At 37.8% G+C, this 19,581-nt stretch overlaps 1 protein-coding gene across 1 annotated transcript in view; it reads right to left on the reverse strand.

Annotated features, from left to right (window-relative positions):
• Positions 1 to 372: 372 nt before the first annotated feature.
• Positions 373 to 19,581, reverse strand: part of LOC116460236 (orofacial cleft 1 candidate gene 1 protein) — a 42,139-nt gene continuing 22,930 nt past the window's right edge. The window contains 5 exon segments of the mRNA XM_032141188.2: positions 373 to 492; positions 3,604 to 3,745; positions 3,747 to 3,768; positions 6,764 to 6,832; positions 11,895 to 11,981. Of these exon segments, the coding sequence (XP_031997079.2) occupies positions 373 to 492; positions 3,604 to 3,745; positions 3,747 to 3,768; positions 6,764 to 6,832; positions 11,895 to 11,981 (440 nt within the window).

The raw sequence follows: 19,581 nt of genomic DNA on the forward strand, positions 1-19,581 counted from the left end.
GATGGCCCACGTCTCCATTTAAACATCTTGCCTTATGTAATTATCAGTTCACCATTACAACAGCAATAAGAAGTAAGAATAGGTAATGGTCTCAACAAATATAGAAAATGAGTAACAAGAAAAAGAAAACATTAACTGCCAGGCACTTGGACACATCTCAATCCCCACGCACCCATAAGAGGTTCAAATTATTTAGCCCTATTTTACAAAGAGGTTTAAGTTCATATAAATATCTGAATCAAGGATGAAAGCTCTGAGTTCTAACACCAAATCTGAAGGTTTTTCCTACTTACGATGTTGCCTTGTGTGTTCATGGAACTTCCCGACACAGTGAACATAAGAACATTGCGAGCGTTGACCTGAGAATGGGTTTTAGAATCTTTGCTCTCTATAGTAACTCCTGCTCCTGATTACAGCAGCTACTTTGAGCAAGAGTATTCATGGATGACTCATCTCATCCTCCATACAATGCAATGAGGTAGATCTAATTTCCTGTGAATTACAGAGGAGGAAACTGAGGTCAAGGAAGTTAAGTAACTTGCCTATGATCTGACACCCTGTGAGTGGCAAAGCCATGGCCCCAACAGAGGTCTGACTCCAGCTCAGCCTCCTTCCTCCATACGAATCTGTCATATGAATCTGTGTTCATAGGTCAGCACATGATTTCTCTAGCAATTACTCAGCCAGTCAGTTTAGGTTGAATTTTGCATAATTTAAGACATATCGATTAGGAGAAGAAATAGGATCACAAATTTCAGTGTTTAAAGGGAATCGTGGTCATATTTGCGGAAGACTTGAATTCTCCTGAATGCGTGGACTGTCTCCTAATACTAACAAGTGGTAAAAATGCAGGTTTGAGTTCTAGTTGTGTTGAAATCCTAGACACTGTGCTGGCCTTGGAATGACAGCCTCGCAACAGTGTAGCAGGTGAGCATTCTGTGCCTCAGCTTATCTTGTACAGAATGAGGATTTAAAAATATTAACCACAGGCCTGGTGGCTCATGCCTGTAATCCCAGCACTTTGGGAGGCCGAGGTGGGCGGATCACGAGGTCAGGAGTTCGAGACCAGCCTGGCCAGCATGGTGAAACCCCATCACTACTAAAAATACAAAAATTAGCCAGGCATGGTGGCACACACCTGTAGTCCCAGCTACTCGGGAGGCTGAGGCAGGAGAATCGCTTGAACCTGGCAGGCGGTGGTGGCAGTGAGCCGAGATGGCACCACTGCACTCCAGCCTGGGGGACAGAGCAAGACTCCATCTCAAAAATAAAATAAAATAAAAAATATTAGCCACATATTCCAAAGAAATCCACGTATTCATGATCAAAAACATGGTGCAAATTGATCACATACAATGGCACTATATGGTTCAAAAATAAATAAATAAATGGAAATGTTGAACTGTTAATGTATCAGAATACACATCTGAAAAATAATTGTTTTGTTTGTTTGTTTTGTTTTTGAGACAGAGTCTTGCTCTGTCACCCAGGCTGGAGTGCAGTGGCGCAATCTCGGCTCACTGCAAGCTCTGCCTCACAGGTTCAAGCCATTCTCCTGCCTCAGCCTCCCCAGCAGCTGGGACTACAGGCGCACGCCGCCACACCCAGCTAATTTTTTTTGAATTTTTAGTAGAGACGGGTTTTCACCGTGTTAGCCAAGATGGTCTCGATTTCCTGACCTCATGATCTGCCCACCTCAGCCCCCCAAAGTGCTGGGATTACAGGCGTGAGCCACCATGCCCGGCCTTGTTTGTTTGTTTTGAGACAGAGTCTCACTCTGTCACCAGAGCAATTCTCCTCTCTCAGCCTCCCAAGTAGCTGGGACTACAGGTGCGCACCACCACACCCAGCTAATTTTTGTATTTTTAGTAAAGATAGGGTTTCACCACGTTGGCCAGGATGGTCTCGAGCTCTTGACCTCGTGATGTGCCTGACTCAACCTTCCAAAGTGCTGGGATTACAAGCATGAGTCCCTGTGCCTGGCCACAATTGTTTTTAAAAAGGGTTATGTGCAAAGGCAGAGCCATGCATCCTTTTCGCCTCCATGTCCTTTGAGAGCCCTGTCTTCATAAAGATGTGTGGCAGGGTTAACACATGACTGAAGTAAAGCCTAGCCAGTGAGATCAACCACCACAGGAACTGTATTAATTGCCCACTGCTGCCACAAAAAAACTACCACAAACATGGTAGTTGAAAACAACAGAAATTATTGTCTCAGAGTTCTGGTGGCAAGAGGTCTGAAGTCAAAGTGTTCTCAGGGTGGGGACTTCCTCAGACTCTCGGGACAATCCATTTCATTCCTCTCTCCTAGCTGCTGATGACTGTGGTGATCCTTGGCAGTCCTTTGCTTGTAGATGCATCAATTTCTGCTTCCTTCACATGTCTGAGTCTCAAATCGCTCCCTCCTTTCTCTTAAAAGGACACCAGTCATCGGATTGAGGGTCCATCCTAAATTCAGGATGATCTCATCTGGAGATCCTTAACTTAATTATACCTGCAAAGACTCTATTTCCAAATTAGGTAACATTCCCAGATACCAGGGTGTGCATATTTTTGGAGAACACAATTCAAACCACTATCAGAGCCATCTAAGTGGCTCTGTTAAGGAAGGCTGTATTTGCTAATTTGGGTCACTTGCTTGAGAAAGCTCAAAATAGACACAGCCTTAATGTGTCCACAATATTCAGACCTATGTGGCACAAAGGAAGATATGAAACACTTTTATGGAATTTCCATACTCCAAATTAGAGGATATCCCCTCACCCCCCACCTAAGCTATTCCTGTCTCTTCTGAAGTTGCAAATGATATCTCCGCTTGTGACCTGTTGTTATAAAAGATCTCACTGATAATAGTCTTTTTCATCTGATGAATTTTTTCCTCTTTAGCCTGAATCTACTTACCTTTCACAAAACCACACACACACACACACACACACACACACACATGCCTGGAGCTAGACATGTAAGATTCTTGTATTTTTATCACTTCTCTCTCTGGTGGGTCATAAATAGAACCTACAGATACAGAAATCAGAGGAGAAATCAGATTGTCTCTGAAGTCAAGATAGTCTAACGGCTAAAGACTCTTGTGTGGCACAAGTCACAACAGTTAGAATGCCCAAGTTCCTTAAATAGTGACTTTAGAAATGCTAGAATATTCGCGTATAATACAGTGCTTTTGCAAACAAGTCCAAGCAGTTTCTTAGTTTTTCCAAGTAAATGTATGCTGGTTTCAGGTTTTGTTATCAGTAATTCATAATAACGCTAGAAAAAAGCCCTCTAACACAAAATAAAACCAGATAATGAAAGTAAATTGTACAAACTAAATTTCATACACTTTGTAAAACGTTAGGCAGTAATTATGCTCCTTATCAATATCCAGGATGGGTAAGGATATCGATAAGGAGCGTAACTTCTGCCTACACATTTTACAATGTGTATAAAAAATAAGGAAATGGCTCAATGAAGTCATAACTAGTGTGTGTTCTAGGAAGAGTGTGCTGGTAAGCAAAATCAGTAGACCATGTGTAGGCCTGACACTTCAACTTGTCATTTGAAAAAGAGAGATTATCTTACATTTCTCAATATACTCTTAATGCTGACCTGTTCTAGTGGAGAACTTCCAAGCAGAATTAGATTTTTCTGAGCGGATCTTTGGAACTCCTCAAGGTGAGCAGTGGTGGCTTCGCTGGCTTCTTTGTGGATTTCGTGACTCTTACTGGAACTCCCAGGTGCTTCAGAATTCAGTCTCCTCCCAGCCACTCTCATCTAGAGCGGAAAAGAAAACCACATGGAATTCCACTTGTTTTTGTCAATTTAATGTTGACTAAACACACAATAGACTAATCACTGATTTTCTTATAAGCAATAAAGTTTGGTTTCTTCATAATCGACCAACTAGCAAATTATTTTCTATTTCATGTACTGGAAAACAACTAAAGCACAGAAGTTTGAAGATTAAAAAACAACCACCACCACCTTTGTTTATCCCATAATGTTTACAAACTCAACTAAGTACAGCTGTACATTTAAGCCTTTTTCCCAGTTACCAAATATATCTTGAAATGTGGATACTGTGCTTTTCTGTGCGTTAATACTACATGTTGTTTACTTCAACATCTTACCACTTACTCACTGTGTTGCTGTAACCAGTTTAGGAGATGAATAGACTTCGAAGAAGCCAGAGCTCTTTGGTTCATTTTCCTACCTTAGGATCTCTGAGAACATTTCCTGAGCTCTGCACACAGAGGCACTTTATTTGGGCTACCTTGTTTATTTGCATAGAAATGCCAGCATTTATATGAATGTACTTTACTTCTCTGTCACCTGAAAACAGTATCATGTACAAAGGATATCTATTCATCTAGCCAGATGCACGCTGCAAATAGAAAATGATCTTCCCTCTTCCAGTCTGTAAAAAATGCTGGAAGGTATAATACGAAATTTTCCACGTCTCCTATTCTAGAATTTTAACAAGAATCATTAGAAGAGAGCTTCTTTTGCAGGAGGAAATGAGATGGCATGCTGGAGAAAGCACTGAGTGACAGTGTCCAGAGGCCCACCGGCCTTGTTCTTTGCTCCCTGATGCACTATATTACTTTGAATAAGTCTTTATACTTTCTAAGTCTCAGCTACATCCTTTTCTATAAAACAGTTCATAAAATGACTATTCTATAAATTCTATGAGACTTCTGTAAGTCCATAAATGATTTCCAAAGATCTATTAGATGCTATCTGTAAATGTGTGACTTGGGTGGTCTCAAAGGATCCAAGCTGAAAAAGCCATCAGAATGGAAAAGAAACAGTAGGCATAAAAGTGCACTATTCAATGTCTAGCACTAAAAGGTATTCAATAGGTTTGCTGACTCAGAAGTTAGACTAAACACAGAAAGGCCTGATTTAAGCATAACCATTTATGATGCTTAATTTTTTTTTTGAGGCGGAGTCTCACTCTGTTGCCCAGGCTGGAGTGCAGTGGTGCGATCTCGGCTCACTGCAAGCTCCGCCTCCCGGGTTCACGTGCATTAGCTTGACCAGGCTATGGTGCCCACCTGTTTGCCCAAACACCAATCTAGATGTTGTTGTGAAGGTGTATTTAGATGTGATTAATATTTAGATCAGTAGAGTTTGAGTAAAGCAGATTACTCTTCACAATGTGTGTGGGCCTCATCCAATCAGTCGAAGTTCTTAAACATATAGATTGAGGCTTTCCAAAGAAGAAGGAATTCAGTCTCAAGGCCACAGGGTAGACACTCTGGCTGCATTTCCAGCCTGCTGGCCTGCCCCACGCATTTCAGTCTCAAGACTCCAACATCAACTCCTACCTGAGTTTCCAGACTGCTGCCTGTGGAATTCAGATGTGAGACTGCAATTTCAACTCTTGCCTGAATTTCACATCAACTCTTACCTGATTCTCCAGCCTGCCAGCCTGTCCGAAGGATTTCAGACTTGCTATCCCAGCTATGGAGTGAAGCAGTTTCTTAAAATAAATGCCTCTCTATATATTATCAAACCAACTGGATTCCACTTCTCTGGATAATTCTAATACACCGTTTGAACTTGGGATCCCTCGGAATGAGCTGGCTTGAAAAATGAGTTTGCTTTGTTTATAAAGGCAAAAAGTAATAAATGGTTGACCACACAAACTGATAGCATAAAAGTAAAGGGGAGGTGTACCCAAGCAGGAATAAAATTTTGAAGGGTATTATACTGTAAATGGGGATAAAAATGGGGACTAACCTTTAGAAGTTGTTATGAAGTTTAAACAAGTGAATTATTTAGAACTGTTTAGGACAGTTCCAGGCACCTAGGAAGCACTCAAATGTTTAACTGGCATTAATATTTTCACCGGCAGGATTACTGTTACTATCCTTATTATTCTAGGTGTCACATCTGCTCATGTAATAATAATTTAGTCCTCATAACTACTCCATATGACAGGTGTTATATGTTCATTTGGCAAAAATGACAAAGAAAGGTTAATTAATTGGTCCAGGGTCACACAGCTAGTAAATGATGAAGTCTAAGCAGAAATTTAATAGAAATAATAACTATTAGAAGACTTTATCATGATCGGCCCTCTCCTCTTACATGCTTTGAGGAGTTATTATAATAAGGAAGACAAAATGATTGAGAAGCACTAAGCACACAGAGTAAAAACATAATAATAATAGATTTATTCCCCATGAAATATACAGCAACTTATATTTAATTCTTTGGTAAAAACTATAATATGGTTCTGGCATGAATTTATACATGTTAAACTAAGAATTTAGAATTGAGTTTTTTAAATGTTACCTTTAAATTCTTAGTTTAATACATAAAATAAGTTTTTACTTAAAGAGCCTAACATTTGCAAATACGAATTTCCATACTAATGTTGAGAACAATATACTATTTGCCTTCTTACCACCCCAAAGCATTTGTTCAATAGCTAAGACCAGTCTTTAAAAACAGTAGCACATAGCCTCATAAATTAGTGAATCCAGGTATGCCTATGCCATTTTAAGATCCTTCAACAGTAAATCTTAAATCATTTTCACCATTTAGGGTTATAAATTGTATGCAATTATAGGAAACTGGGTCATAATTACTTTTCCCCTAAACTTCAGCTACATTTAAATATTTACAACCATCAAAAGCTCACGAAGGTTATCAGTAAATGGTTATATTTAGAAAAGATAGCTGAGCGTTTGCAAGAAACCATTTCAATCAATTTACAACTAATGTTAAAACAAAAGATTGAAGATAATTGGTCTCTTACCTTGGGGTTCTCCTTGTCCACTCTCTTCAAAAAGCTTCATTAATCGATTATAGAAAATTCTATCGTCATCTTGTAGGAGTGTTAAAAGAACATGTGCATGATAACTTTCTCATCCATTAATTTATAGATATGCAAACATAATTACAAAAAGAAATTATTAATCATTATGGCTATTTAGTTATATTCTGGGTCACAGACACAATTTCTACTCAATATGCTGCCTTGTTCTGAAAAAGAAAACCCTTTTGTAAATAAATGGTAATTAGAACGATGATTTTAAAATGTATATTACAAGGCATGCATAAGGATACTTCTCCATTAAAACTGATCTCATGTTCCACGAATTATGCCATCTATTACTCAAGAGTCATTTCAGAATAAGCCATTTTGGTTTGTTAAAACATACAATAGAATACACAAGTGATCAAAATGAATGAGTGTTTTCCATTAGCTACTCTCTCTATATAATTTTTTTACTATTTATGTATAAGGAACAAAATATTTAGATGGTTCTGGATTATTTTATATGTGCTATTGCAATATAGTAGGAAATACAGGGATTCTAAGTTCTTTTGTGAATTTAAAGTATTAAGGCCATGTCATCACCCCCTGCAAAACACACACACACACACACACACACACACATTATTAAAACATTATTCTGGAAGAGGGTCAAAAAGGTCATCCAGGTGGTTATCCCTCTTTGGAGAACTCTGACTAATCCACAAGCTATTATTACCTACATCAGATCATACGCAAAATTGGAAAATAATGTCACGCACCTACTACATAGTAGCACTGAAATCTGTATTCTATATTAAGTAACAGGCATTTAATGGTAATTAATAATAAAGTATTTTGCGATTTCTACTCTCTACCATATAAAAATGAACATCATATTACCCTTCCAAAATTAGTGTAAAAAATAAAATCATGGTGGTGGTGGGTTATTTACACTGAAAACAGAGTATAATTTCTATTAAACGTAGGAAGTAACCTACTTATGATCTTTCTCTTTATACCATTACTTCCAGGAAGCTCAGTGTAAAAATGAGTGCTTAATTATGGTAATAATATTGTCCTGTGTTTTTTGCAGGTGTTCTCAAATCCCCCCTTCATCTTTACTTGAACTTTTCTATAGTTATGTGCATTTATGTTTCTATTGTAGGCTACCTCAAATTGTTTTGGAAGTATAGACTATAGACAAATAAATATAAGAACAGAGTTCAACCAGGCCAGCTGCAGTGGCTCATAATACCAGCACTTTGGGAGGCTGAGGCAGGCAGATTGCTTGAGCCCAGGAGTCTGAGACCAGCCTGAACAACACAGCAAGACCCCATCTCTACAAAAAATACAAAATTTAGCCAGGCATGGTGGCATGTGCCTGTAGTCCCAGCTACTCAGGAGACTGAGGTGGGAGGATCAGTTGAGCTTGGGAGATGGAGGTTGCAGTGAGCTGAGATCATGCCACTCCAACTCCAGCCTGTAAACAAACAAACAAAAAACCACCTCAACCAAAGTGAAGATAGATGGGTGCAAGCAAGACTTTTGGGGTGTTCCCAAAATTCTGCCACACAAAATGCTGTGAACTGCAGCTTGCTTCAGACTGCCCCTCTCTGGGACCCTCCCAGCAGCTCTGATGTTACGTGTGTGCATAACCTCTAACCCCATGCCACAGAGAAAATGGAAAGATTGCTAATTAGCACTGGTTGACCCCTAAATGATAACGGTGCAGGTGTGAGTACCAAGCAAAAAGAAAAAGAGGACATTACGAATTGGAGACTCAAGGCTGAGGACTCATCTTACCAGGGGGCGCTGAGCTGAGCTCTCTTTCTGCATACCCGCATCTTCTTGTTTCTTCTGTTCTTCTATTACAACTCCGAAAGATATTGTCATACGATTGAGATGTTTCATGTTTTGCCACCACTTGGACAATGGGACTGAATCTCAAAACTGGCCAATAAAAGGCTTTTGGTCAATAGCTGTGTTTTTACACTGAAGGAATTCACCAGTGGAAGCCATTATCAGAAGAAACCCCAAGTGACCGTGAATACTTGATCCTACCTCAAATATGTCATTTTTTTTTTTTTGAGACAGAGTCTCACTACTCTGTTTCCCAGGCTGAAGCGCAATGGTGTGATCTCAGCTCACCACAACCTCTGCCTCCTGGGTTCAAGTGATTCTCCTGTCTCAGCCTCCCAAGTAGCTGGCATTACAGGTGCATGCCACCATGCCCAGCTAGTTTTGTATTTTTAGTTGAGATGGGTTTCACCATGTTGGCCAGGCTGGTCTCCAATTCTTGACCTCAGGTGATCCACCCGCCTCGGCCTCCCAAAGTGCTGGAATTACAGGTGTAAGTTACCATACCCAGCCAAATATGTCCTCTTTTTAAAAATGTAGCATAATATTACTATATTATTATATTATATATTACTTATATATTACAAGTGAAAACATATAATATAGAAGTATGTTATATATTATATATTTTTATATATTATATATTAATATATATATTATAATATTTCTGGAAATAGGACCCTTTAAGTGGATTTACAAAAACTAATTTCCACTGGTGAAACTGGCCAATTTAAAGACAATCTATCATGACAGCAGTTTATAGAGAGTCAGGTATGATCCAGGGAAAGTTAGCACACCACAAAACACCCTTGTCAGAGAGCAATTACTTATTTTCTCCCAAAATATTTTCAAATATCTGATGTGAACTTGTTATCTTTGATAATGGAATGTGAGAAAATGGAGCTCACTGTATGATGAATATCAGACTAATCTTGACAGATCTTGTATCTGGTCACATGAAGTTTATGGGTTAATCAAAGTGAAGGACTCTACATTACCCCCATTGGGTTTTGGACAAATACGTATTACATACATATTATGTGTGAGACACTAAGTGCTGAATATACAGCAACCAATGAATAAGATGCATAGAATTCCTTCCCTCATAGAGTTTCCATTATATTTTCTTTTCTTGATACCATAAGCAGAGTAGAGCTTAGCTATTAGGAATGGGCCTTTGGTTTATGGAAACACCCTAGAAGGTGGCAGAAATACAGAGCAGACTGATTTTTTACCAGTCACATTTGGCCCATTGCATCTCATTTATATCATGTGAATACACAGGGTTCTAGGCTAAAAAAACATAACTTATAGAAAATCTAGGAGAATGGAGAAAGCCTATTTTTCAACCATGAGTTCCTAAGCCATAGCATGAGAAACAAAGAGCCTGGATAGATGAAATGAAGATACATAAATTGTTACCTATTTTGAGAGAAAAAGAAATCTAAAGGACAGGTATGGTGGTTTACCCCCTGTAATCCCAGCATTTTAAGAGGCCGAGACAGGTGGATTGCTTGAGCCCAGGAGTTTGAGACCAGCCTGGGCAACATGGTAAAACTCCATCTCAACTAAAAAATAAAAATAATAAACAAAAAATTAGCTGGGTGTAGTGGTGCACATCTGTAGTCCCAGCTACTCGGGAGGCTGAAGTGGGACAATCACCCGAGCCCAGGAAGTTGAGGCAGCAGGGAGCCGTGATCATGCCACTGCACTCCAACCTGGGTAAAGGAAGTGAGATCCTGTCTCAAAATAAATCTAAAACCTGTTTCATATATATATACACACACACACACATAGTACCTTGTAGTTAAGAAGGAACTTCAGAAAGAAGAGGGAAAAAACACTGAGGAAGAAATGAGGGGAAATAATGAAAGCAGAAGAGATGAAGAAGCGGGAAGACAATTAGAAGGAAGTGGAGGAAATAAAAACAATCGCGAAGGAGCTCATTAGAAAGGAGACTCACTAGAAAGGTGGAACCCGCAGCTGGCAAGAGCGCCAGCCCCCACCTCCCGCAGCACACACCAGCACAGAGCTGGCTGCAGGTAAATACGCAGAAACAGCTTCCTGCTCTGAAACAGGGGACCCCATGTTAGCTGCGGGAGTCCGACAATAATAACTGACTAGGGAAGGGGAAAAGGTGACCAGCAATATTTTATAAAACTTACCTGTCTGTAGTTAGAACCATTCCTTATTCATTGAACACAACTTATTAAGTCACCTTTCCCAAATTAGGGAGTCCTCGCATTATAAACATTCCACCAAATATAACTATATATTGTGATTCCTAAGAAATTTAAAAGACTTCGGTGGTAATTCAATCAACACCCCTCCCCAGAAATCACTAGAATTGTCTCTTACCCTCCAAGTGTGTTTGGGTAAATAGAAGGTTGAACTTTTCCAGCCTCACATCCACCCTGGCTTTTGAGCTACCAGTGAAAACTGACTGTGAGACTAAGTCCTTGTCTTATCTTGCACATAGGTCTTTTGATAATATCTGTGGATTCTGCATCTTTTAAAAATAGGTTATTGAGAGCTACTTTATAAAATAACCTTTGCACTATGCTTGAGTCCTTTTTGTGAGAATTTACCCTCGTCTTTTATTAAAAAGTGCAGACTCAATGACTGGCACCCACTGGTGGGATATGATCTGGACTGCAGCTGATGCTAAGTAACATTTGTCACTGTCAATATCTCATCAATAACCTTTATAAAAACCCTATTTTGTAAACTATAAAATATACATAATATTATGCACTTAAGGAGCAATTTTGAATTATTATTTTAGAACCACAACTAGTATGTGAGATTATAGAAGAGGAAATTGTTATCATATCACTTCCCCTTCGTAATTCTCAAAAGTTAGGTGGTGGTTCTATGAATTCAAGGAAAGAAATTCAGTCATCACAGGATATGGAAATCTCACATGCTAGATGCAATTTGTTGAAAAATGCTAATGTTAAATTCAAAAAACAGAGATACATTTGAAAGTGATGACGCTCCTCAGACACATATATGCGCCTTATGATGGCATCAAACTGCTCACAGTAGCATCAGATGAAAGCACATCGCTGCTTCTTCTATCTGACCAGCCCACTGTCCTTCATGAAAAATTACCTTCGCTGCCCATCATGTTGTTAGTGGTTAAAACTTACCATTTATATTGTAAGCTGCAAAATCTAAATGGAACTGCATGTGTGATCTTTGTCACCTCATTTTCATGAATGGAAAAGAATATTCTGACACAAAAATTACATACTTAATTCTAGCTCACCTTCTCTGCTGACCTCCATCGCACACTGCCTTGGGTTTATTTCCTCATCCATCAGTGGGTCAAAGTAATTTCTGCCATATTCATTTCCTGTGGAAAGTACACGAGGTAAGGGTCAGTGATTATTAGAAGCACATGAACCAAAATGTTAATTTTGAAATCGACACCAGCAAAGAAGGACCATTTCAGTTCTTTTATAAGCTTAATTTTTTTACAAGTCTTCCAGGCCTCCCTTTTTTGTAATTATCATCTTGCAAAAGGTCAGAAATGGTAATTCAAGAAACAAGTTCATGCTATCTTTCTGTTGCTAAAAAGTTAATGAGAAAATTATCAAGTGTAGACTTTAGAATAATAATAAAAAACTTAAGCCAAACTATTTTTAGGATATATCATGACATGGAAGCAGTTGGATTATAATGATGTGTAGAACTCACTGATGATTATATTTACTTACTTATATTTCACTAAGTGTATCATGTCGTTACGTCCAGAATTCCACAGGCAATTTAGTACTATCTTAATTATGAAAAACTACAGCAGAATGTACATGTTGCTAGTTGAGTGAAAAGAAAGAGAGAAAGAAAGGGAGACAGGGAGGGGGAAAAGTAGGAAGGAAGGAAAAGAAAAGAGAGAGGCTTGCTTATAGATCTTTCTTATGCCAACTTCAGTAACATGAAGGGAAGATACAAATGACTTAGCCAGAAATTTATCCCACACTCATCAACAATCTCAACACCACTAACCAAAATTTCTCACATCACATCTCTCACTTACTCTGCCCTTATCTTCGTAACCACACTGTAGCATGAGGTATAACTTTGTAATAGAGGAAAAGGTCTGCTATTAATTTTCCAAATCTAGTTTCATACTTCCTGCAGACTGAAATGTATATGTCTGTGGCTACTAATTTGCATTCAGCAAAATGAACCCTACTCTGACGATAATTCAAGTTGCCTCAAACATTGCAAAAGAAATAAAGCCTTGTAGAATGAAAACAACAACTCTGAAAGTACGGTTCGCAGGGAAGGGTTAATACATACCAGGTATACTGTGAGATTCTTTAGTATATTTGTTTTAGGATCAAAAGTAATGCAAACAGCAGCTCCTTTTCCAAGGCTAAATGAAATTTTGATGTGAACCTAGGTTTAATTTCTATTTCTGGGCTGACACCTTTTTGTGGCGGTCTCTGTTCTATCAATGCAGTAAGTACAAAAACTGAAAATCTGCTTTACCTTGAGGTCTCAATAGGAAAAAATAAATGAGTTTCCTTTTTGTTACTTTATCTGTCAACAACTACTAGGCTGATATGAATCTTGGCGGTATGTAATCAAAGTCTTATGTACTGCAATAACACCATTCTTCCTCATTTACTGTAATTGTTTTTTTTTTTTTCTCTACCACAAAGCACTGTGATACTCTAACTATGCCCTTCCATATGCTGGTAAAATAATTCACCTATATTAGCACAAGCATGGTAGCATAGTCCTCATATTGTCAATCAACTACTGATACCCATAATCTGGAAACTTCTCCAATCCAATACAAAACTCAAATTATTTGTCTTCTATAACTGACTAGTAAATGTTACCAAGATAATCAAAACCTTGGAGGGTGAAAAAAGTTAAGTCATGTTTAACCAAAAGTCTAGAGTAGTGTATTTAGTTTTTAGGTTCTCAAACCATTTGCTTCCCTGTTGTCAGTGGTGAAGTTGGGGTCTTGTCCAGCTGCACATGAATCAGGCCTGCACCCTGGGAGCCTTCCAGACCACCATTTCCCTTCAGAGTTCGATGCCTCCACACACAACTGGAAGCAGGGCCCTTTAAGGTCTATACAGATTGCTCCTTCTGCGTTTCATGTGGGTTGATGTACACGTATTAAGTCACAAATACCACTCCTGGAGGGATTCATTTTGCGTTTCCCATTCTGGGATCCCATGTACAGCATTTTACAAGGAAAGAATTCTGAGGTCACTTGAGCAAAGAGACAGCTTTGACACTCTTAGTTCTGAAGTCCTTTAAACATCCCCAAGTTCTATACTGTAATACAAATCTATAATTTATGTATTTTTATAATTTAAATGCATCTTACATTAATTTTACATTCTGTTAAGCATTGTTTTACAAATACAGTTTATACTCAACTATTTTCTGTCTTCCCCACTAAAATATAACCTCTGTGAATGCAAAGACATTATCTCTTAGCTCACTGCAGCAGCCACAGTGCCTAGAATATTCCCTGGCTTATAGTATGATCTGAATTCCTTAGTTAAATAAACTTCTCTTGGAAACCTATTGTAATACCCTAATCCTTTCATTGGCTAGATGTTCTTTCTTGATTAATTAACCTTTCATCACCTTTTATTCCTATTTTTTCTCTATTCCCCCATCCCATCTCTCCTCCCCATCATCACCACCTACCCCCACACTTTTATTTTGAATTGAGTGCCTTCTAGGAACTGAGCACTGTCTGAATTTAAAAAACAAACACAACAACAACAAGAAGAAAACTATGACCCCTGCCTTCAGAGCAGGGGAGAAGGAAGAAGCTAAACATATACAATCCGGTATGATTTAAAGAATGGAATTCTGGTTGAGAATATCAGAGAAGCATCTACCCCATATTGGGGGTATCAAAGAAGACTTCTTGGAGGAATGGCTACTGGAAATAAGTTTTTGGAAAGGTGATTAGGAATTAGCCAGTCAGAAATACAGGGAAAAGAAATTTTTGACATCTAGGCAAAGGAGAAAAGACTCAAGGGCATAAAGTCATGGGAAGCACAAATTGTTGGTAGATGTTCCTCAACTTTTCTTGGCCTCCTAAAGCTACAATTTAATAAAGTGAATAAGGGAACCCAAACTTCTTCACTAGCCCCAGAATCAATGTTAACTAATGCTTTTGCTGAAATTCTTAGTGCACTGTTGTACAGTGTCACCTTCCGAGGTTTCATATTCATTCATTCACTCAAACCAATACTTACTGAGTGCTTATTATGGGACTATAGCAGTAAAATGAAATACCCAAAAATCTCTCTCCTCACAGAGCTTACATTCTGTGAGTGGAAGAATATGCACAATAAATATGTATATTTTATAGTTTATTAGATAGTGAAAAGTGATGAGAAAAAATAGTGCCAGGTAAGGATGGTCAGACCCCCAGGAAGGGGTGGGGGATGCATCTCATGCCTCTACCTTTGTTTCAAACAAAGGATGCCACTTAGGATTAAGCCACTATGCTTTCAAGACAATTGAGAAAGTAAAGCTATAATGTATTTATTATTATTTTCATAAGGTATTCTTCTAATGGCTTGCACAACATAAATCAGCCTATGAATCAAATAAAAACACTCTCTCAAATATTAAAATAATTGTTTCTTTCTATTGCTAGTCCTTGAATTAATAAACCAATAATTTAAACACAGCAGGTAGAATTTAGAAGAGTAAACATATGGAACCTGTTATAAATTTAGGAACAATGGACTCCATCCTAACAGTAGCTCCTTTTGCTGCCTTTCATTGGGTAGGGTCAGGATTTAATAAAGTAGGATAGTTTTAAGTATATGGTGTATATTACCAGAAGGTAGATTGCTAATAGAATCAATTCCTAAAATGTTCTAATCATTTAGAGTATGCTTTTGGATATATCTAAAATCATCTCACAGGAAAATTAACAGACCCACTGAGAAATTCAAAGTAGGGCATTTAGCAATACAAATACGATAGGTTTTAATATGGCTGATATTTAACTCCTTGTAATATTCAGATGAATATATACCAATCCCATGTGTATGTATACACATATATATGTTGAAGTATGGTTCTACATTGAAGCAATCAGATGTGATATATAAACCAATAAATCAGTAAATTGGTCCTGTCAAAACTGTTGATACTCCATTTTTGCTTCCAACTTCCTAGTATTAGTGCTTAATGTCTAGAATCGAATTAGTTAATTCATTTCTCATGCTATCTTTTATTGAACTAGAAGAGGAAAACACACGCATTTGCCTTCTGCCCTTCCACACGTATCAGGTTTTCCTATCATTTAACTCAGAGCAGCACAGAACATAATCAGGGCTTTTACTTAAATTACACTGTACATGAACTTTGGTCAGGAAACCCTCTAGTGTGCACCCATGCAGTTCCTTGGGGGCTATAAGAGTGAGAATGAAATTGCCCACCAGAGGAAGGTTAGTAACAATCATTGAAGTGTCTTGACTCAACGAAGCAATCACTTCCTTTCAAATCAGCTACATTAGCTAGAGAGGAAGAAAAACCTAATGCATTTGTGTGTTTCTCAGGAGTTTTTTTTTTTTTTGGCCCCATTCTTGTTCTTTTCCTGTAAATCCACCTGCTTCAGCTCAACTTTTCCTCGCCGATAACTGTGTTTTCTGTAATATACTATAAACTAAATAACTAAACAATTTGTATTTTATGATTACAACCATGCACCAAAATTTTACCACAGAGGACCTTCTCCTGAACAGTATTCTTTTTAAAGCCAAGAAGCCTGGAAAAATAAAATTAAATTTGATTCCTATGAACTTTATAAATAAATTTGGGAAAACGTCATATTTTTCCCACTTTGAAAATCCAATACAAGTATCTCTAGCTTAAATGTCCATGGGGCCAGAAAGTCTACATAAATATAAAAACATAAGTGTAGAAATCAGGGGACTGCACCAGAACATAGGGAATAGGGACCAATGTCAAATCTAAACACACTGCACCACACTAAATTCCAAATACTATTTTTATAAAGTTGATTTACAAATATTTTGTAAATAAAAGGCAACTAAAAACACAAGAATATTTCTTAATGATAAAAAATAGTTATCTTAAACTAGGTCTTCATTGTACTAAATATCAAAACAAAGCAACGACAACAAAAAAACAACCAAAAAAATAGCTTTCTTTTTTTTTTGGTTTTAACTTTAAATTCCAGGATACATGTCCAGAACACGCAGGTTTGTTACACAGATACGTGAGTGTCATGGTGGTTTGCTGCACTTATCAACCAATCACCTAGGTTTTAAGCCCCGCATGCATTAGCTATTTGTCCTGATGCTCTCCCTCCCCTCACCCCGCCCTCGACAGGCCCTGGTGTGTGATGTTCCCCTCCCTCTGTCCATATGTTCTCATTGTTCAACTCCCACTTATGAGTGAGAACATGCAGTGTTTGGTTATCTGTTTCTGCATTAGTTTGCTGAAAATGATAGCTTCCAGTTTCATCCTTGTCCCTGCAAAGGACATGATCCCATTCCTTTTTGTGGCTGCACCGCATTCCATAGTGTACATGTACATTTTCTTTATCCAGTCTCAATAAAATTAGTACAATGAATATTTAGTTTAAGATAATTAACTCTTAAATATCAAAACAAAACAACAACCAAAAAAACAGTTATCTTAAACTAAGTCTTCACTGTACCAAATATCAAACACAACAACACAAAACAACCAAACAAAGAAAAACCAATGACAAAAATACAAACTATGACTTGGATATCCATCATGAATCTGATTATCTAACATTCTCCTAGAAATCTTGGCCAAAGCATAACTTGGGAAAAATAAGGAAAATATGTGCCAAAGTTATTGAAAAAATTCTATGTTGCATACACATTATTTGATGACAATATGATTTCATGCCATGAAAACAAGAGATTTGACTCAAAATCTTTCAGAACAGAGAAGACGTTATTTGAATAACATCTTGGTAAACAACCATATAATCATAAAGAATCATTAACTTTTCTAAATACCAACCGTAGCCACTTTGAAGTAACAACTCAAAACCTATTATAAAGCTCCAGATATCACCCAATAATTAATTAATTAATATTAGACTTTCACAGGAATCCATAGGTGGTCATCAAGATTATTAATCTGATTCAGAATCCCAAACTGAAAGACACATGAGTAACAACATAATTGAAAACAGAAAGTCAGAGTTAGACAAAAAATTTATACCATTTTTCTTTCTTTTTTTTTTAATTTTTGAGACAGAGTCGCATTATGTCACCCAGGTTTGAATGCAGTGCCACCATCATAGCTCGCTGCAGCCTTGAGCCTCGAACTCCTAGCCTCAAGCAATCCCCTTGCCTCAGCCACCTAAGTAGCTGGGACCACAGTCGTGCACCAACATGCCCAGCTAACTTTTTTATTCTTTGTAGAGGGGGAAATCTTGCCATGTTGCCTAGGCTTGTCTCAAACTCATGGACTCAAGTGATCCTCTCATCTCAGCCTCCCAAGGTGCTGGGATTACAAGCATGCGCCACTGTGTCTGGCCGTCTTCTTCTTCTTTATAGAAAGGCTAATATGTGAAAATTGGTCAGCTGCTAACAGAATATTCAAGAACTGGTACCATGTTGGACAAATTAGCTTTCTCAACTGCTTGTTCTTACTTCCTTCCCAAATCTTGTGGGTATTTGATATATCGGTGATTTGCAAATCTAAATAGGATAACAGTTGAAGTTTGCTAACAAGTTCTAATTAATTGAGCCATATTCTTTCTTCCCCTAAGGCCCTCCCTCACGATAAATTATGAGGCACTTTAACTTGCAAACCACTGGAGTGCTGTGGAGTGGCTAACCGCTGCCAGGCTTTATCCCACAGTACCCCAAGGCATTCATGCATCGTGTGCTCACTGGACCTAGAATCCTCAAGGAGCTGAAGCATGTCCCTAACTTCTAAACAGGAAGATGCTTCCAGTACGTAAGTAATTGTGGTAATTCAAAGGTTAAGTATATTGTTTTTTCTCATATTTAAAAGTTCCCCAAAAGTCATATCAAAGTAGAGTTTCTTTCCTGCTAGTTTGAAGCTTGACAACATTACCTTACATGTAAATAAGTTAACGTATAGAGTTTGGAAAGTTGCCTTTCAAATTATGAAGTACCTGATCTTAGACATCAATCACCCCTCCAATCTTTCCAATTTTGCCTTCATTCATTTAACAATTCATGTCCCTCATGGATCTAAGATTACTTATATGTATATATTGTATTTAAGGGCTCATTCCGGTAATAGTGTCTTTCATCACACTGAAATATACTTCAATATGAAACAATCAATATAATGGATTATTGGGTTTCGTTTAAACAAAATAATCTTTTTTTAAAAAAATCTTGTAACTTATAGACAAAATCTATCTCATGAAGCAAGGGATTCAGGACTTCCCTTTTTTTTTTCTTTTTATATTGGGTTTTTGGTCAATTATTCTGATAAAAGCTAAGGAAAGCTTATATTCTTGTTTATTTTTTTTAACTTGATTTAATTTTTTAAAGCAACTTGCTGAAGGTCCAAGAAAGCTTATTTCCTATTAAATTGTTTTTGACAGCAAACAAAAAGTGTTCAAAAGAAATTCTAAATGAAATTATTTGGAGATTAAAGACTAATCTAAATTATACCAAAAGCATAAAATACTAAGCATAGAAAACATATGCCGAAAGCATAAAATACTAAGGTCATGAGAAATTTTTCTAGTAAAATTTTTCTTATACTAAAATTGCAACTATTCACTTTGGGAGGCCAAGGAGGGTGTATTACCTGATGTCAGGAGTTCAAGACCAGCCTGGCCAACACGGCAAAACTCCATCTCTACTAAAAATACAAAAATCAGCCGGGCATAGTGGTGCATGCCTGTAATCCCAGCTACCCGGGAGGCTGAGGCAGGAGAATGGCTTGAACCTGGGAGG

The sequence above is a fragment of the Hylobates moloch genome, unplaced genomic scaffold (genome assembly GCF_009828535.3).
Source record: "Hylobates moloch isolate HMO894 unplaced genomic scaffold, HMol_V3 SCAFFOLD_20, whole genome shotgun sequence".
Classification (NCBI taxonomy): Eukaryota; Metazoa; Chordata; class Mammalia; order Primates; family Hylobatidae; genus Hylobates; species Hylobates moloch.